The 20,667-nt window shown below is 42.3% G+C and overlaps 2 protein-coding genes across 2 annotated transcripts; both read right to left on the bottom strand.

The window, feature by feature from the left end:
• Nucleotides 1-56: 56 nt before the first annotated feature.
• On the bottom strand, nucleotides 57-2,438 carry mettl26 (methyltransferase like 26). The gene is made up of 6 exons (XM_017035609.2): nucleotides 2,076-2,438; nucleotides 1,414-1,576; nucleotides 795-854; nucleotides 632-699; nucleotides 344-422; nucleotides 57-244 (listed from the first exon to the last, which is right to left on the bottom strand). Exons 1-6 carry the CDS (start codon nucleotides 2,267-2,269, stop codon nucleotides 188-190), a joined length of 621 nt encoding a protein of 206 aa, XP_016891098.1. The 5' UTR covers nucleotides 2,270-2,438; the 3' UTR covers nucleotides 57-187.
• A 494-nt stretch (nucleotides 2,439-2,932) lies between these two features.
• Nucleotides 2,933-20,409, bottom strand: LOC103384018 (girdin-like). The gene is given in 28 exon segments (XM_025058536.1): nucleotides 2,933-4,648; nucleotides 5,284-5,349; nucleotides 5,473-5,676; nucleotides 6,114-6,194; nucleotides 6,643-6,839; nucleotides 7,548-7,640; nucleotides 7,774-7,898; nucleotides 7,985-8,171; nucleotides 8,751-8,894; nucleotides 8,977-9,254; nucleotides 9,579-9,740; nucleotides 10,476-10,652; nucleotides 10,742-10,880; nucleotides 11,872-12,002; nucleotides 12,263-12,753; nucleotides 12,851-13,495; nucleotides 13,596-13,740; nucleotides 13,853-13,999; nucleotides 14,343-14,501; nucleotides 15,040-15,121; nucleotides 15,869-16,050; nucleotides 16,507-16,647; nucleotides 16,842-16,925; nucleotides 17,017-17,075; nucleotides 17,338-17,407; nucleotides 17,963-18,065; nucleotides 19,826-19,917; nucleotides 20,002-20,409. Coding segments are annotated over 28 exon segments (5,517 nt in total). The 5' UTR covers nucleotides 20,065-20,409; the 3' UTR covers nucleotides 2,933-3,578.
• Between the last annotated feature and the right edge of the window lie 258 nt (nucleotides 20,410-20,667).

Below are 20,667 nucleotides of genomic sequence, written 5' to 3'. Positions count from 1 at the left end.
AAATTATGAATACGCTTTGAAACTCTTTTCTGAAAAATATTTACTGATCACATAAGTAGAGGGAGACAAGGTTTTATTTTCCCACTGATTGCTAATCATTTCCAGGGTATTTCACAGCCTCACTTTTCAACCACAGTTGGCAACCAGGTGGTAACAACTCAACTAATGCAGCCGACACCAGGAGAGCTCACACCAAACTCTCCTTCCTGAACAGAAGACACTTGTTGTTGGCCGGCATGTCCACCTAGGTAAGATAAAACACACACACACACTAATTAATTAACACTGTTGTCTTGTGCTTCTTTATGTGTTAAAGGGAAAAAAGACATGTCTTTTCTCCTACCATTTTCTCCAGGAACAAACCATTGGTCTGAGCTAAAGAGCTGAGCAGCGAGACGTCCCTGAGCCCCCACTCTGGATTCCTATGAGAGTCCAAATGAAATTAAAACCTCTGACAGTCAAGTCAAGTTGAGTCGATTATGTTAACAGCCCAAATTCACAAAACAGTTATCTCAATAGTTTCAATATTTGAATTAAAATGATGCGCCAGCATTTGAACAAATAACATGTTAACAACAAAATTGTAATAAACTGAACGTCCACAACAGATGAAGCTGTGAGAAGATCTCACCTCTGTCGTAGGCTGTAGTCAAAGTCCACATTACTCTGTGGCGTGATCTGCCCATTCACCGCATACGGCTGAAAGCAGAGTCAGCACAAACACAGGACGTTGCCTACAGTGTGATGAATGTGGTGAGTGCATCTCCATGACATGGAAGCTATTCTTCACTCACCCCATATGTGAAAAGAAGACCTTGAGGCTTCAGCACTGCTGCAGCTCCTTTGAATAAACCCTGTAAAAAAAAACAAACAAACACAAATGTCTCCAGGCTCAGGCACCACTTCATAGACTGATTTGATGGAGTCTGAGTGACACAAACATGAGCTTCTGCAGCGTCTTTGTTCTGGGTCTTTATGACCAAATAAAAAGCCTGGAGCAAGATCTTGTAAAGGGCTGTGCGTTAGAGCAGATGTAAAAGAGTTAAGAGCTGAGTTATGATTGTGGTGTGAAATCACAGTTGGTGCTGCGAGTTTTCCATGTAATACAAAAATGTTCTTTCTTTTTTTTTTAAAGAGCTCAAACTTGAGGTGTACATGCAATATGTTCCAGTTGCTCCTGCTGTTTATTTTTCTTTAACTCAGTGGTTTACAACCTTTTTTAGCTTGTTGACACCATTGTGATGTCTAAAAATCAATTACTAGAGATTTCAAGTGACCCCATTTGAATTCCAGACGACACCACGTGGTGTTGTGACCCAGAGTTAGGGAAACACTGCTTTAACTCCCTCCCTCTCAGTGTTCTCAATATTACACTGAGTACTACAGTATTTTCTGAGTACAGAAGCAGCCTACCTCTGTACATGACATGGGAGAAATGTGGATCATGTTGATGTTGACGACCAGATCCAGGCTCTCGGGCTGAATCCCTCCCCAGCACTGATGAGGCAGAGAAGCATCCAGGTGGATGACGGGCTTCACGTTGTTCAGCTGGTAGTGAGCTCTGTACGCTTCTATACTGAGGACAGACAGAAAGAAAGACGGTGTCGTTAGTGATGACAGACTGAGTTCCTTGGGTATGCTTTTATACTTGGCCCTTCATTTGACAATTAGCCCCATAGTATGAAAGCTGGTAGGTCTTTTTTTAGAACGTATATTTTTTATTTAGACTTATTCCCGTCCAATTAATTAATAATAATAAATTTATTGGCTGGTATCTTCGCCACGAGTTGTTGGTAACACAGGTAACTCCGTCGAACTATATTGTTAGTGGGAAAGAAGGGGAGAATGAACTGACAACTTAAAAACACGAATACCGAATTCTGATAAAACATAATAAATAAATAAATAATACTAAAAACGCCCAGGTTGGGTGGGTCACCTTTTGGGCTTGTTTTGTTAACCAGGTTGAGACCTAACGCTGCAGCGCAACTCCCCATTCCCACTTTCACTGACCCAGGTGAATACGGCACCCAGACAAAGGGCCATAATAACTCTCTATTCAGGACCGTGAGTACCTGTGTATTGACTGCTGGTCGTACTCTGAAGGCTGCCACGTTATATTCCGCAGAGCCCGAGCAAAGTGTGTGACATGCTGCCCGGTTCCGGAGGAGACTTCCAGCGCCTGCAAGGCTCTCCCGGGGTCCAAGCTGCCCCGGAGCACCGCCAGGATGGGATCCTTGTTTCTCTCCGCAGCGGCTGCGCTCAGCATTGTCGTGAACCTACGGTAATAACCGTTTTGAGTTATACGATGCAGCTTTAACAACCCTTTAACACGCCAACAGAGACGACATTAAAAAACAGAAGCCCCGAATGGTTTTATTGTCAATTGAAAACGCTGCTCTTCCGCATATACTCACGTGACCTTTCCTCACATCCAATAGTGCAGAGGGGCGGTGTTTGTGAAGCTGTGAAACAAATAATTATTTTTTATTGTTTAATATGGATACATATTTTATACTTTCCGAATTTTTAAATGCTATTACAAAAATATTGTGTTTTCAGTCTCTTTTTAAAGCGAAGCTTCGTGTAGCTTTTGACTTTTACTTATTCACGTGACTTTTCTCACAGCCAATAGGAGTAGCGGTATTACAATTACACAACAAAATCTCTTATAAATGTCTAATTGCCGAGTGAGAACGAGGTGATAACAGTTAATGTAGCGTAGAATTAAAAATTTTAAATGATTTTACTATTTCAAAATTTTTACTAGAGCAGCAGAACATAGGAAATTGATTATAACGTGAAATAATTAAATACAGTAATGCTTACGTGAGTGTACACATATCTGTGTAGTGGATTTATGTTTTTGCATTGTACAAAACATCACACAAATGTATTTAGAGTTAATGTTTTCGTAGAACTAGACTAAATATTTTCTAATAATAATACTACAGTAGATGTTGGCGAATCATACACTGACATTTGGGACAAAATGTATTTATTGCAATAGTTTTCCATTTCAAGTACATTTTAACACAAAGCAAACATAAAGGAACGTATAATAAATAAAATATTTAGTTTGGCTAACAAAAACAAACATATAATCCCCTCCTCCCCCATTTCCCCACCACCAAATAAGGAAAATAAAAACTCAGCTATAAATGACACAGGGGTCTTTGTAGTAAATAAAAGATAAACAAATACATATCTAACCCAGGTTTGGAGATAAAATTCAGAAGTTGCACAACATTTGGAGAAAGGATGTCAAATATGGAGATGCCAGGACAGGAGGGAATGATCTGTGGTGGAAAAAAACTCAAACATTTATTTGGGGAAACGATTGGCGGTCTCAGATCTAGAGCATTAGAATTATTTTTTGATTATTTCTAATTTTAAAGAAATGAAAAATCTCCGATTTCTCACTGTTACAGCATCAAAGGTCCGTCCAGTCCTTTCACCATCTCCATGATTTGTATTCAGTGGACATCACAGTTAAACATTTGCGTTATTAAAATAACTGAAATGACCCCGTATTTTACTGCTGTGTTGAAATGACAGTCGTAATGTAAAGACTTCCCTCATGCATTCATGATGGTCGGGTCCTTTTCCTCCATCCCACTGGCACCTTCAGCTTTTGGACTCTGCTCATTATCTACACACAGTGTTGTCTGTGGTTTGTTACCAGCTTCATGTTGAGAGTCCGCCACCACCAGTGCTGGATCCAGACAGAAGATCACCTGATGGTCTCCATGTTCATTCAGACTGGCTGTAGTTGTGACAGTGGAGTCACTGAAGATGGTGTTGTTGAAGACGGAGTTGAAAGTGAAGGAGGTGCCAAACAGAGACTCCTGCACCAGAGATTTGGGGCAGTGTGTGGGAACAATAGAAGATGGATCTCTGGGTGGTTTCAGAGGAGGAAGGAGTTCAGGTTCAGCATTTTCAGGTTCTGGTTGTGGATTCTCAGCCCCTGGTTCATCCTGTCTATTATTTCCTTTTGAAACATGAGCCTGAGGAGAGTCATTGTTGACGCCTTCTTTGCAGTCACTGTTGACGCTACAGCGTCGGGACGAACCCTCTGCTGTCGATATGACGTTGCTGGCACGAGGGAGACTTTTCTGCGGCCTCGCTCCTCTGACTCTGCTTTGTTTCCCCAGCGGGGAGGAGAAGCAGTTGAGGCAGCCGGACATTGAAGAAGATTTACCCTGAACATATAACACTGTGATTGGTGAACAGGCTAAAGCTCTGGTGGTGTCATCTGTGCTTGTACCTGACTTGGACCCTATCTCACCCATCCCTGTGTTTATTTTGACCGTTCCAGCTGAGTCTGATGAGCGACGGGTCATTTTCCCCCCAGATCCCTTCCGGATGCTTCTGGTCCCCCTGGTGAGCCAGAAGTCCTGTGCGATTGCCAGATGTTTCTGTTTGGGTTCAGGCTGGAGCTCTAAAGTGTGACTGTCGTTAAAGTTGGGCTTGTTTGGAGCTTTCTCCTTGTGTCGAGGAGTAGAGGTGCTACAGGGTTGCTGGTAGGAGGAGGAGGATGAACGACGTGATGGGGTCTGCTGTATTGGACTGCTGCCGTTGGACCAAGGCTCATTCTCCAGACTTGGGCTGAATTCACCGCTGCTCTCACTGTGGGCTCCACCCAGTGCTGGAAAAGAAAACGGTGAAATAAGCTAATGTTCTATGAAAAGCTGGGTTAGAAATCTAATCATGCACTGAGCAAGAAAGCCCATATAGTATATATACTGAAATACTATATAGACTCTGACAGAGACTTTATTGCCCCCTCCCCTCTCAAAATAATGTGAAGTAAACATTTCAAAAAACCATGTTAAAGTTTCCAGCTCAGCTGCTGCAGAACAAAAACTTTTTGTTGACGTGGAATATTTTCTTAGTATTAGCCCTGTCTACACAACTGCCAGAAATAGTAATAGCAATGTAACTAAATGTTACGTTAGCATAACCTGAAGTTTATAATATGGCTGTGGAATCGCACAGAAGTAGCCATCAATAAGGCGACAAGAGTTATTCATGTAGCTAGAACACAAACATACTGTATATCACAAGAGCAAAGCTAAGACCTGAGGCGTTCTGTATTAAACTTCATAATAATAATGACCAACAGGGGGTAGCAGAGACAAGTTCTGAACAGCTGCTCGTTTCTGTGCTGAGCAAAGAGATTTATGCAAAACAAGGTCAGATTTGCAATCTGGTGGATTTAGTCTAAACCCTGAGCTGGCCACACATCTGTATGTTTGCTGAATCCACTAATCTGGTGTTTACCGTTATTCTGCAGCTCATTGTTGTCCTCACACACATGCAGCCCAGAACCGTCGTTAGAATCTTTATCTGTGGGGCATAACACGTCAAAGCAGGACATTACAACAGACACACATCCTACTGCTGTAGTTCAACGTCCCTCACTGGTGAAGATGAGACGAAAAATAAAAGTGGTCGATGGTTTGAATCTACCTGTCACCCACAGCCTACAAACACCTGGAACAGAGTCAGTGGTGTCAGTGGCACACGCATGAAGGTGGAGGATGGACAAGATGGAGGTGGTGAGGGATGGGGTCAATGTGTCCTCCCTGTGTCCCCCCGTGTCCGAGTCGGGGACGTCCAGCTGCTGTGAGCTCCCTGCCCACCAGGCTGCAGGAGTCGCCAGGCTGCTCAGGGCTGTGTTTGTGGAACGAGAGGTAGAGGAGGTGGGTGGAGGTACAGCAGGTGGTGGCTGTGTCTACTAGTCTGTTTAATCCATCATATAATAATAATAATATAAAATAATATAAAAATTGTACCAAATAGTTACTTTCTCCAGGTAACAAGTCACTTTTGTAATACTGTACTCGGTTACAAACTAGTTCTTTGGAACAAGATTAATGTATAACTACTAAATGTATAGTAACAAACCTATCACTAACAATGAGTGGATTACCTGTGGTTACTGACTGATGTGTTAGCTTTGATGACCATGTCACAAAAAAGTTTCAGAATATTTTGCTATAATTTCAAAATATTTCTATTATTGGATGTTATGTCATTGGCGATTAAAAAAAAAAAACAATAACATGAGATGATTGACCGTGACCAAGTGAAACCGCAGTTGTTCTTACACAGGGATCGATGGAAGATGGACTTGACTTTGTCTCTGTCCTTCAGCCTGTTCCTCATACGGGGAAAAAGTTTCAGAGTGGCTTATTTTTCACAGCGAACACGGAGGAAGGCGAGGACAGATGAGGTGAGACAGGTGAGGAAGGGACGAGAGAGAGAAAGAGGAAGGGCGGAGGTCACAAAGAAGTGCAAGTGAAAGACACAACAGGAAGGTTTAGAATAATCATAAAATTCTATCTATAATCAGAGCATTAATGACGTGAATCAGTTTGTGAAAATCAGATTAAAATGTTTAACACATACATTTTGCGTTACTTTTATGTCAGTTGTCAAATGAAAACAGGTGAGAAACAAATGCACCTCCTGGTATTGGTGTTTTTTTTTAGCAATATACAAAAATATTTAGGAATATTGATATTATTATTATGAATATTTAAATTATTATTAATTATTAATAATAATAATACCAAGTGAGTGTCTTTGGCTTGGTCAGGTGACATAACCCTGCAGATTCAAGGAGGTTAAACTTACAGTTACGACGAGGAGGAGGTGAAATGCTATCTCCCACTGTGGGGGAGGCAACTCCTCCAGAACCATCTGAGCTGATGAAGGTTTCATTTGGATCGGGGGTGGCGGAGTGTGTGGGTGAGGGGTGACACTCCTCTACCTGCTCCCTGCTGCTGGACTTCATCAGTTTCTTCAGTTTCAGGGTTATCCAGCTGCCACGTCTTAGACAGAGCAGAGAGATGGATGTTAATTTATCAGGAAAAAGTGGAGGAGGGCCGGGGTAAAGAGCAGACACAGTAGCTACTGTACTGTGACAAATACATGTTTCAGACCATCATGTCTGGTATGAAGGTTGTTCCTGGTAATACATATGAAGTTTATTCTGATCTGATAGTTCTCAACCAGTGGTCCCTGGACTTCCTCGGGTCAGCAACCATTGCTACCACTTGACCGTGCTAAAGTCCATAATCCAGCTAACAACCATGGAGACTTTGAGTTGGTCTACTTTGTCAGCTCGACACTGTACCCAGTTAATTGATTTTGTTTTGATTTAGAGCTGAGCACATTATTGGATTATTATGTTAGCATCAGAGGTGAGGGTGGGAGGGTGACTGGCATCAAAGTCAACTTCTCAATTTGAACGTAGAAGGTTTTTTTTGTTTGTTTTCATGGGTCTCAAATGATGACAGCATTTGGGGCGGAGCTAAGACTGCTGCAGCTCTCACATGAACCAGAGCAGAAAAGAGAAGGAACTGGTTTCTTGAACTACAACTCCTTCTCTCATGGCTCAGTTTTTAGTGAAAAATCACAATTTTTACCACAAAAATGTCAAGATCTGCCTGTTGTCCCAACAGCTGTTCAGAGTCACTGGTAATAAGGGTGTACAAAGAATAACAATAACACGTTTAACACTCTTTTTGTCGACTTACCTACGTGTGGGTGAGGGCTCGTAGAACTTGTACTGGTCCATTATCTTTTCCTCCAGTTTCTCTTTCTGCCTCCGCAAATCATTGAGCTTGTCACTGAACAGAAACACAGTAGTCCCAGAGTCAGAGGTAATATTTAAATAGGAAAATAGTGATTACAATTTTTGAAATGTTAACTGATGTGTAGCTACATTAAATCTGAAAGATTTGCCAGAGTCATCCTGCTCACATGTACTGTCGCTCCTCCACATGAAACAGATCCTTGCTTTCCATGTTCTGGAGCTTCAGCGTCTCAATTTGACTCAGCAGGTGGCGATTCTCCTCCTCCAGGTTTCCCTTCAGCTGACTCAGCAGCTAAACATCACATAGACATTGAAGGTTTTTGTTAGATAGACAAAAACACAGGAGCGTCGACAGGTTCAGACTCCAGGTCACACTACCTCGCACTGGTTGCTGATCTTGGCGGAAGTGATGTCCAGCTGCTGGAAGTCCTTCTTGAGCTTGGAGAAGTCGACCCCCAGCCAGGTGTGCTTTAGCTGGGCCTCGTTCAGCTGACTCTTCAGCTGCTTGTGATCAACTGCCAACAGCTGGTGGTCACTGAGCAGCTGTTGGTTATTCTCTTTCAGCCTTAAAAATATATACATATATGTAAGCATATGTATGTAAATATATATCTGTATTTATGTATATATTTATATATTTTGACCTGTTTAGTGACGAGTACCAGTAAAATTATATCTATAAATATTTTGCACAAGCACAATACTTATTCTAATATAAAGCTTTTTGTGCTGTGTTTTTTTAGCTATATTTTGCAATATAGTTGGTCATTTTTCTAATAATAGCTAATGATTAGCTTTTGCTCTTTGGACTTTTTTACCGTAAAGTTGTCCGTTTTTAACCTAGATAAGGGCTAGTTTTGTAGTTTTCAAGCACTTTTTTTGTTGATATTTGCTGTTTTTAGTCTAACAACGTAGGTTTTATATAATTTGGAATTTGATTTAAATCTGTTTATTTGTTAGTTGCTTTATTTGCTGTTGTGGACTTTTAGTTTTTTTTTTTTTTGAACTATGGAAACTAGTAGTTATCCAAAGGATACGTTAAATGCCTAAAGTCTTCTGGGCTACACTGGTTTACAGTACCACATAATGTATTTTAAATAACTGAAAAGAAAAAAACAACATACTTTTCTTCCATTCTTCTCACCTGTCCCTCTCATCACGGAGTGCGATTCGTTCAGCAGAGATCTTCTTGTGCTCTTCTTTTTCCAGAGTCATCCTCATCTGCTCATCCCTCAGGGTTTTCTCCAGATCCTCCAGCCTGGTTCGTTGCTGCAGCAGGTTGTTGTATCTAATCAAAGACACAGACACAAGTCGATGTCAGTCCGTTTGTGTCTACTCTGTGTTTGTCCCCCATCTCTTCTTCCTCCCACCTGTCCTGCAGGGTGCGCTGCTCCAGCTCCAGTGTGCGGTGAGCTTTTTTCAGACAGCCGTGTTTACCCATCAGGATCTCGTAGTCCATGGCCTGGTGCTCGTGCAGGGCGTTCAGCCGCTCGTGGTCTCGCAGCAGCTGCTCGTGGACCGCGCGCAGATCTTCACGTTCCCGTACGGCGCTGTCTCTCTCAGTCTCCGTTCCCGACTGCTGCTGCTGTAGCTGAGCATTCTGGGCCATGAGGGAGGCACTCTGGGAGTTCAGGGTAGATTTTTCCACCTGAAGCAGAAGAAGACAGAGAAGCTCAGTGATTGGTGATGTGGCACTGATGCAACAGTAAGTAATGGAAAAATTATATTAACTATATATATATACAGTATATACACACACATATATATATAAGCAAACCGCCCCCTAATGGATGCTTCATAAAAATAAATTGAAATTAAAAACTATAGAAATTCCACGTATCCCCTGTGATACTCAAATATATCTTTTTTAACAGGAAAAGGCAAAAAAAAAAAAAATGTAATTATTAATCGACTTTTTAAAAAATGTATCTTTGATAACACTACACCATGTGTGGCACGGCCTCTGTGGTACCTGCAGGTTGGCGTTGTGCGTCTGCAGCACTGTGTTGTTCTCCTGCAGTGAGGCGGCCTGTCTCTGCAGAGCCAGGAGTTGAGCCTGTTGGCTCTCACACTGACTCTCCAGCTGCTGCAGCTGCGACTGCGTGGCCAGGCCCTCGGCCTCCAGTGTCGCATTCTGTACAGGAAACGATGGGAGAAAGAGAGTCAGTCAAGAGATGATGTTCTGCATTGCAATTTATTCTTACATTTGAACCGTCTTTTTTCTCTTTCATGCTGAGCGTCACATGTACTTGAAACTGTATTTAGCTATTATTAAAACTGCAGTCAAATGAAGATAAACACTGCAATGTGAACAGGAAACTCTTTGACAAGTGGAACCAGGTATCGCACGCTCTTGTGTATAGCAGAGATCTCAAACTCAATATGTGAACCACAGCAGGTCTAAGGCAGACAGTTCAATTCCAGATGAATGAGTGAATGGCTGAAGCAGGTAGCTTAACAAAAACCATGTAAAAATCAAGGAATTGATGCCTTCACTGTCCTAGGAAAACGTTGGTAATAAATCGATTTGGTGTATGGAAGGTAAAGCTGGCTGTTTTCACCTGTGTGTTGTCTGTAATGTATCATCCTCCCTATCCCCCACTGAGACAGGCTGTGATTTGAATGAACTAGATGAGGATAAAGTGCAGCTGGAACTTTGGGAGATTCTTTACAACTATGTCCTGGGTTTTGGGCCTAATGTTTGTCTAGCGGCTTTGGTGCTGTGTCAATTTTATGTCGGTGTAGTATCTAAGAAAACATTTGAATTTGGATGCTGTGACTGAAAACAACTTCTAAATGTAAATGATGTTTTCTTAGATAATATGAATGAGTCTTCAAGGGTAACCTCCAGACTTTAGCTCCCACTTACATTCCTCTCCACTTCGATGAGACGATCTTTGAGCTTCAGCAGTTCTTTTGTTGCCTCCTGACTTTCACGCAGCCATTCGCTCACTGCCACCCCGGCCTGTGTTGTGGAGCTGGAGGTTGACTGTGTCTGTCCCTCCTCCCCCTGCTTCTGCTGCAAAGCCTCAAAGCCTAGTTTCACCTGTGAGATAAAAAAAAACCAACCCATCAAGGCATTTGGATGTTTAATAAATATTCCCTCTTTTGTCTCTCTGACTTTTGGTGACTAACAGTCTTCAGCTCTTGGTGTAGCTGCTGGTTGAAGGTGGAACAGTCGAGCAGGCGAGCTTGGAGTGCAACGATTTTGTCATCTTTAATCTGCAACGACTTCTTCAAAGACGACTCCAACTCTGACTCCAGAATCTTGAACCTGTTGTAAACGGAAAAGAAATATTAGGCCATGTTTTCTCAAAATCGTGAATCAGTTAAAAATCAATATAAATGCGTGACAATTTGAATCAGTTGAAAGAAAAAAAATGAATCGTGCCTCAGGGTGTTAGAAATAGGTTGTGATATCGCAAAAATCACTGGTCAAACCATGAGACTACACACTCTGGGTGCCTCAGGGTGCGAGAAATAGGTTGTGATATCGCAAAAATCACTGGTCAAACCATGAGACTACACACTCTAGTACAGTAGGTGGCAGTATGTGCCTAAAATGTTAGTGTCAGTGTTTCTCAACTTTTTTTGAGCCACGGCACATATATATCATCAGGAAAAAACCCCACGGCACACCACCAAAGAAAAATCTCATGTAATAAATATATTATTTTCTAAATCTACTCCTGTTTAGTTGAAGACAACACTCATATAGTGGCAGGAATTGAAGAAAGACACAAAGATCTTCTTCAACAGTTCTGATTATCTTTTCTTAGTTTAAAAACCATCTGCTGCTACCTAGTGGAAGATGATTTAATTGCTCTGCCTGTCACGCATTGACGAACAAATAAAAATTATTTGCAATAAATAAATAATAGTTTTGGGACCAATTAAGTGACATTGGATAATTATCGCGGCACACCTAATGATTTCTCACGGCACACTAGTGTGCCATGGCACAGTGGTTGGGAATCACTGGTCTAAGTGACATTCAGGTGTTCAAACAGAACGTGGGAAGAACTTCTTCCATAGACACAAACAGTGTTTTACAGTGTTTCTATAAAGAAAGGAACTTATTTAGTTGGATGGATGGATGGATGGATGGATGGATGAGGTACACAAGACCATTTCAGTTGGTAATGGTATTTTGTATAGTTCTTACAAATGAAGGATCATTGTATTTGGCCATAATTTGAAATAATTGTATCGTGAACAGAAAATTGTGAATCATATCATATCGTATTGTGAGTTGGATGTATCACCTGACGTCCACTGCATCATCTTCCCTCTTCCCTGTGCTCTCCTTTGTCAGGTCCTTCATCTCCAGCTCATGGCTCACCCTCTCCAGTTCAGTGTCTCTTTGGTGGTTCTTCAGTTTCTCACATACCAGCTCCTAAAGAAAACACAGTACAACAGGCTGTGGGTTGGCTTCAATGCAAACAGGATTCACAAAGTTCTAAGAGAGATGTGGCACTTGTCTGTAAAGATACTTGGTTGGTCAAAACACAAGCAAGCTGAAAGAATACAGTTGTTTAAGTATGTTAAAAAAATATATTCATCAGGATTTTATTTTTATTTTTAAAAAATTACTAGACATTTCAGGTGAACCCACCTGGGATCCCGACCCCAAGGTTGACCCCAGGCCGTTCTCACCTCTCTCAGAGTGGCCAGTGTCCTGTGGTCCATTGCAGCCCGCTGTCTCAGATCCCTGTTGTCCTTCTCCAGACCTTTCACCCTCTCAGCTGTCTCCCTCAAAACATCCACCTCCTTCACCAGCAGTCGCAGCTCCCTCTCCAGGCTGGCCATGCAGACATTACTGCTGTCCAAGCTGGCTTCTTGGATCTCAGCCTGAGTCAAAGGAGGAGGCAACAATTCACATGTGATCGTACAATAATCCTACCCTCCAGTAAAAACATGAACCACTACAGGACAGATCACCTGCTGGCGCAGTCGTCGATTCTCCTTCTCCAGCTGCCTCTTGTCCTTCTCCAGAGCTGTCACCTCCTGATCCATGCCCTGTTTTTCTGTCTCCAGTTGCTCGAGGCGTCTGGCAGAAATACGCAGTTCCTCTAAGTTGGCCTGCAGGCTTTGGTTCTCGGCCTCCAGCTCCTGCACCTCTGCTTCCAGTCGCTGGACTTTACGGTCTGAATAATAAATGAAAGGAATGAAAGAAAGACGGTACCAACCAGTTCTTCAGTGATATCATTGCTTTATATTATGATGTGATTCACAGTGAGGTACCGGAGGTATCCACAGACAGCTGAAGTTGCTGATTCACCGTGTCCAGGGCCTTGCACCTGGCCTCCAGGCGTTGGGTTTGCTTGCTGACGTAGGAGGACTTTAAAGATACCATTTGCTGGAGGAAAATGCTTTCATGGCAGGGACTGTTGCTCTTAGAGACAGGGGAGTGATCACGAGACCCCACAAAACAGTGAAGCCTGTTGTTCATGTTTTCCAGTTCGGACATTAGGTCTTTGAAATGGTCCCCTTCAAATCGTGGATGAAGAGGACTGTCTGTGACGCAGATGTGGCTCTGGACCTCATGGAGCTGCCCTGTGTTTGGTGCTTGATGGGAGTTTGGTTCTCCATTCAGAACTTGCTCTGACGCTGTACTATCTGATGGTTTGGTCGTGCCGTTTTCCATATTAGAGGAGGACTTTCGTAGCCTTGAGTTCTCATCATTCAAGCTACAGTCCTTGCTCTCATGAACCTTCTGGCCATTACAGTCACCACCACCAGGTGGATTTGGGCTGGACTGGAGACTGGTGCTGATAGAAGCTGCTCTGAGTTCTTCAATGGTCCTGTGGAGAGTTTGGTTCTCCATCTCCAGCTTCAGCAACTGGCTGCGTGTTGTGTCGCTGACTTCCACACTCAGAGTGTCTGGGCCTGTGGACAAACACACAGAATCATGAACTGTACCTGGAGGACATTAGTGAATTACTGAAGGGTTCAGAACATCTGGTGCTCTCTCCACACCGTGCTGTACCTTGGGGCTTCTCGGTGGTCCTGGAGAGCTGCTCTAACTCCCAGCCCAGGTGTTGAGACTCCTCCATACTCCTCTGCTGAGCCAGACACAGGGTCAGGTTCTCCTCCTGTAGCTCCTCAATTCGTCTCCGATCGGCCTCCTTCTCCTGTAGCAAAGACACAAAGTCATTGGTAGGACGATCAAAGCTCCACGGACAGATCTTCAGATTTCACTGACTCATCCGTGGACTTGAAGCTTCTGGTTATGTCTCCTCTGACCTGTTCCATGTCATGGATCTGTGTTTTAAGAACCAGGTTCTGCTTCTCCAGCTGGTGGATCTTGTCCGAGCGTGCTCTCCAGCCTGACAGCTGATCCTCCAGCACCTCCTTGGTCTCCTCCAGTACCTTGTTATCCTCCTTTAGCTCCTGCAGTACATTTAATGATAAAAACCTCTTTGGCATTATAGCATTTCAGGTTAATGAAATCTAAACAATTTAACGGTAGGAAAACTGAGTCATAGTATACACACAATGTTGTTCCATACTAAACATCAGGTTACTACGACTGGAACCGAGAAATCTACATTTGTAATTGCTAGAGAAGAAATAAATGTAAAATAAAATGAACCAACACTGTCAATATTTGACAGTTAATAAAAAAAATGGATACAGTGAGACAAGGTATCGCGATACAAAATATCGCAATTCTTCAGTGTATTCAAATTTTCCTACACCCCTACTATTGAAGAACCCATAGGAGGTGACTGACCTCCACTTTGGCCTTGAAGAACTCCATCTTGTGCAGCTGCTCCCTGTAGCGTCCCACCTCACTCTCCAGTTTGTCTGCTCTCATGGCTCTCTCCCTTAGGGTGTCCAGTTCATCCCTGTAGGTTCGGGCTGCACGCGCATCCACGAGCAGCTGGCAGTTCTGGATTTGTTCAGGCAGAAGTTCAAAATGAAAGAAACAACGTACAACATCAATCTCCAGAGGCCTATAGCTTGGTCATCTTTTCTTTGATATATTGCAATATATTGGTTTCTCCCTCGTAGTTAAAGTATGGTCGGGACATTAATTCATAATTATTAATTGTAGGCAAAATAACGCATTTGAATGCACCTCACCAAAACACCCAATTTCTGGCATGTCAGTTACTGATACACACATTTACTCTTGACCAAAAGTTAGATGCAAATATATACACATAAAATATATGCTCAAATACAGGCCACAAATATATCTCTGAATGAATGACATCCTGCTCCATATTTCAAATTACAGTTGTTAATCATAGATTGACACTCAGCTGTGAGGTACTGAGGTTCCAGAGGTTTTTTTTGTTTTGTTTTTTCCCGTTATTACCCACTGTTCTACAGCCGAGCACGGTTTTTGTAGTGATCTGTTCAATCTGCACAGGGGTCGGGAGGTCACTGTGCATCAGGAGACGTCATCTTGTGTGACTTCCTACCTCCTGCTGCATCCTCTTCAGATCAGCCTCCATGTTCTCCAGCTCGTGTCTGCAGTCCAACATCTGTTCACTCTTCTCCTCCCTGACAAAAACGGCATGGAGACAAGTGAGTCCAACGTCTGTATTTATACAATGAAGCTAATGTATTTGACCTCTGCAGGGTGAAGGGTCAATCATCAACTACTGCTTACAGCTTTTAGCTGCTGAGATGTTGTAATGTTTTAATCAGGGTGAAAAAATATCCCTTTAACTTATGACACTACACTTATCTAGGGATGACTTCATACTGCAGTCGTATGAAGAGAGATGTTAAGATAGGAATGACTGACAGAGGCAGAACTCTGATCCTGATTGGATCCTGGGTTAGCAAGTTGCATGTGTGTGTGCGTGTGCGGGGACACATTATCTGCAGAGATTCAGAGATAATGTGGGTCAGTGTTAGTGCACAACGAATGACCCTGCCAAGCTGGGACAGTAATGTGGGCCAAACTCCCCAGGGCTTCTCTCTCCCTCCCTCTCTCTATCTATATATATATACATATATATATACATATATATATACATATATATATATGTACATATATATATATATGTACATATATATATATGTACATATATATATATATGTATATATATATGTATATATATATGTATATATATATGTATATATATATGTATATAGCACTGTATGAAATGATTACAGATGTAATGATTACAGATGTAGATCCCTCTGTTCCAGTTCTAGTAACCTGATGTTGACCATGTAACCATGAATGTTTACTGGGCTGACAATTTAATTGTGACATATAACTCATCATTCCCCACTCACAGTTCCTGTCTCAGTCGCCTGATCTTGGCCTTGGAGTCGGCCAGCTCCACAGACAGATGCTGCTGAGACCCCACCTGCTGCTGCTGCTGAATGCTGGCGGTGAAGCCTTCAGGCTGTGGGCTGGTGGGGCTGCTGAGGAAACTCAGCACGCCGTCCTTTTCTTGCATTAACTGTGCTATAGTCTGCAGGGAGACAAGGACAGACGTATGGAAACACACATCAATGTGCATTCAGTGAAGAACTCACAGACTGAGTAGATGGAGCACAGGTTCTCAAGAACTGCACTGGTGCTGCAGGATGCTAACGTTCACACTGTAAAAAACACCACATCTTGCTTTCAGCCGTGGCATCAAAAATGCGGGTAAGTCGATTGGTTATGGTTAAAAAATGGCACAAAAGATTCCGTTTACTGCTGTTTCAAATTGGGTGAAAACATTGCTTCATTTCCTCGTAGATCATTTCCATCTGAAACTGAAAAGCAGAGCAACTCCTGCTTATTTTCACGACTGTCACTTTGTAGCAAAATGGTGACTCGTGGTCTGCATGTGGCACGCGAGCTGCCTATCTTGTGGACCATGATCTGCAAATAAGCAGCAAGGTGAAGACATGAAAGAAGGTGTTCCATCCAACGTCCATACCTCCAGGTGGGCATCTCTCTGCTCCAGCAGGTGTTGCAGGTGTGTGGACACAGTACTGACCACCATCTCCACCTCCTCTGGATTCAACATGTTGGACTCCAACCACTGCAGGTCCAGCACATTCTCCTGACTGTGGGTCAGCTGGTGAAGCCGAGAAATGAAGTGATCTGAACATATTTCTTTTTCAACCCTGCAGGTCACATGACCTTTACTCATGGCTGTGGATCAGATCGCTTTTCTCATTTGTCCCATTTATTTATTTATTTATTTTTTCAACTGAATGCATTTTTTAGTGCATGAATGCATTCACTGAATTTTGAGAAATGCTGTGTTACCTCCTGAATGTGTGAAGCGACCGCCGCTTTAGTGTCAAAATCCAGCGTCTGAATCCGTTCGATGTACAGTTCCTTCTTCTCACACTGGAAATAAATACGTGCGGGAACGTTAGGACAACGCAGCAACTCCTAGATTTGGTTGACGGCGAGTTGCAGAAAGTCAGTAGGTCCTTACCTGGACTGCACATCCCAACAGCAACAGCAGAATCTTCTTCATTTCTTCAAGACTTTCCTCTGTTAGGATTTATAAAAAAATGGTATATTGTCTGTGAAACAAACGCAGTGTAATGGCCTGTAAGCTGCTGCCATTGATTTAAAATGACCAGCGATCTGACAGATGAATATGGGTCACCGCTCGTCAAAGACAAGCACGTTTAAGCTGCATTAAGCTGCAAGAATGACAATAAAAATCACTGTATTTGAAGGAAGTGATTTTTCTTTTTGCCCTGTTTTGGATTTGAACTGAAACAGGCAGCAAGAATAGACAGAAACGTACCACAGCAAGGAGTCTTGACAAGCTCCGTCACATTTGGTAACGGAGCCACGATTAACTGTCTCAGATTATCCTGAAAAAAGAAGAGAAAATGCACAAAGAAAACAGAATGAAAATAATTTTTGTTGTCAAACAGAGGTAACAATCGAGACAATGCATTGATTTAAAACGTATTCAAAATAAAGGGTTTTGTAATTTTTCATTAAGTTTTAAATATTTTCTTTATGTGAACACAATGGAAAACAGAAAAACAATGTTGGCTAATAATAGAAATTTTAACATTTCTTTATTTTGTATTTTCAGCGTTACACATATTACACAGCATTTCTTTGAAATTTTTACAATTGATTATTATTTATATAACTTACAAATATTCTCTCTGAAATAAAATAAACTTTGAATTGATCAGGTTAGGAAACTCAGCTGCTTGGACTGTATTAAATGCTTTTTAGTCTCCCATGAGCCATACAAAATTACTAGGTGGGCTGCATTTGGCCCGTGGGCCTTGAGTTTAACAAGTGTGTTCCCACAGCATAATCAGTATAGCACTTGTTGGACTGTAGATTTATTGCATTATTTCAAAGACTCCCTTTTTAAAAAACAAATAGTAGAACCTGTCAAAACTCACCAGATAGAATGTCTTTATTTGCTGCACAAGAAAGTTCAGGTTCTGGATTCTCTGACTTGGGTCCCTTCTCATTTGAACCCCTTGGGGATCAGCTGAGGGGTTTCTAAACATGGGAAATATTAAAACATATATATATAAAAAAAACAAAACACCAACCCTAACCCACAAAGTGCTACTGGTCCCAGCTCCAGAATGAGGTCTCCATCCACGGCTAACTTTATGGGATGTGGTTCCATTCATGGACCAAACAACATTGTTTACCAGCCAAATGTGGTGCCACCAGACTTTCTAAGTCCAGATTCTTGGCCTGTAGCTCAGACACCGTGGGCCGTGATGGAGACACAGAAAACAACCAGTGGCCGCAGAGCTGTTATATCCAGTAGGTCAAAGGGGGCGCTGGACTAATGGTCACGGAGCTGTTTGTAATTCTTAAAAGGACATTTTAGTTTAAATCATCATCATCACCCTACTCTGCCTCTATGGCTCACCATCCCTACACCTAAACAACCAACAAAGGCAACAAATTCTAACCAATTAGAGGCAGGGTTAATAAGAAAGTAAACAGTATAGTTTTCTGCTGAAAGCTTGACAAACCTCAGTAGCCATTGGTCAATTTAGCTTAGAAGATGGTCTACGCCATATAGCCACTACACCCTCCACTACCGCCCTGCTCATGCTGTTCCCCTCCAACTCCCCCGACTTTGCATCACTAACTCAATAAAAAAAGCACCAGCAGCACCAAGGTCCTAATCCTAAAGGCTTTCCCAATCTAGGAGATTATTCCCCCTCTTCACCTCCCCTCTCTGGGGCACTGTTTTGCATTTAGAGTTGGTGATTGTGATAGAAGAATGGTTGTCCTACAGTTGGAATGGCTGGACAACCACAGCTGCACCATGTCATCAAGATTTTCTGCAGATTGGTATCGAACCTAACAGAATTCAATAGAATCCAAGGCGTAATCCCTAATCTATGGGATCAACCCAGAGGATCTTCAATCTGCACCCCGACCACATGTCTGTGTTTTAGGGGTCTGGTGTGGTGGTGGTGTTGGGGGTGTTCTCCCCAGACCATAAGGCAACCAGATCATAATCTCTTAAGTAGCATCTTGACAACATCTATGGTGTCCTTCTGTCTTTTCTCCCAGACCCAACATTCTTCAGTGGACACTGTGTCCTTTTTTCAAAAACTTTTTATGCTAATTCTGACATTTTATTTTTGAAGAAACTGTAACCTGTCATGAGGAAGCTGCGTTCAAAGACATCTGCAGACGACAAAGCTCCTCTTTATGACTGAGAAGTGACAAAGAAACTTCTGTTGGCAGAATGGTTGCTGAATTAGAAGCTGCTGCCACAGACACCCCCCCCAGCCCCTACCCCGTCAAATGGGGTTTGACATGGATGTGTTTTTTTTTCCTGATTTTTTTAACAACTGCATCAACAATCTGGCTACTAATCTGACCACTAATCTGTAATCTGTTCACTACAAGCAAAAGGAAAATTATATTTGAATTTCCGTAACTAGTGTTCATTAAGGCCCTCTCAAAAATTTATAAAATAATAATCTATAGGATTCACATTCAGAAAACTTGTTTTTTTGGGAGCATTTTCAAGATGATAGTTTATTTAAACTTTATATATATGATGTTGTGGTTAATTGTGTTGGCTACTACAATGAAACACCAGACTTCTTACTGTATATAAATATCCATATTTTGAAATTTTCTATCCAACGACATTTAGTTGATTTACTCTCAATGAACTAATAAGGAGTATGTACTTACTTCTCAATATTAAAAAACTGCTTTTAAATTTTAAACTGGAATACTTTTTTAAACGATACACACCAAATAATCAACCCACTTACATCTGGGTCATGACGTCATTCAGAAAGAGTCCATCCAACAGTTCGGAGAATTCCAAATTCGTGCCTCCATCATTAGGAACAAATGTCCTCACCTTTGCAACAGAATCAGAAGGAAAAGATGACTGATGTCAGAGCAGTGAGGACAGTGGACAGAGAGACAGCAGCAGTGGACTCACCCATGTGACCAGTGGACTCAACATGAAGTGATCCACACAGGACACAAACTCCTCCGCCTCCATCCTCACTGTGGTTCTGGCAGATGGTTGTCAGCAGAACCTCCAGGTTCCACTCACCGACAGCTGATCCCAGACCAGCTGACAGCAGTCTGCAGACAACTCTGACAGTCTAAATGCTCCGGCCGGACACCTTCCACTGCGGTGTTTTCACGCACAGACTCCACCACTGTCTCCATCCACAAGACCCACGGGACCGGACACTGTCACCTGTGACATGATGACGCACGGAGGCAGCATCACAGCCGCATCAAAGTAACACAAACACAGAGATACAGCTACTCTCCTCCACGGTCCTCTGCTGCAAAGGCATCCGCCGACCAACGAGCGCCCCCCTCCCCCTTCTCTCCTGCCCCTCCTCCTGCCCCTCCTCCTCCTACTCACGCAGAGAGAGTTGCCCCCTGCTGACGTGAGCAGGGATAAATAAAAAAAGTTATTTTATAATAATAATAATAATAATAATAATAATAATAATAATAACAATAATAATAATAGTAATTGTTATTATTATTATTTAGAATAATAAATAGAATGATGCTGATCTTTGGATAAAAGAGTCTGCTAAATGTTCTAAAAGGCTAAAGATGGAATTGCAGCGCCATCCTGTGT

The sequence above is a fragment of the Cynoglossus semilaevis genome, chromosome 9, assembly GCF_000523025.1.
Source record: "Cynoglossus semilaevis isolate Cse_v1.0 chromosome 9, Cse_v1.0, whole genome shotgun sequence".
Classification (NCBI taxonomy): Eukaryota; Metazoa; Chordata; class Actinopteri; order Pleuronectiformes; family Cynoglossidae; genus Cynoglossus; species Cynoglossus semilaevis.
This window is presented reverse-complemented; position numbering and strand designations above follow the sequence as displayed.

Bases quoted from the DNA above. Each gene is read 5' to 3' on its own strand.
- mettl26 (XM_017035609.2), bottom strand. From the start codon at position 2,269: ATGCTGAGCGCAGCCGCTGCGGAGAGAAACAAGGATCCCATCCTGGCG. The intron at 700-794 runs GTGAGTGAAGAA...CTCTGCTTTCAG, and splicing joins GTCTTCTTTTCACATATGGG to CCGTATGCGGTGAATGGGCA. The intron at 245-343 runs GTAGGAGAAAAG...TATCTTACCTAG, and splicing joins GTTTGTTCCTGGAGAAAATG to GTGGACATGCCGGCCAACAA.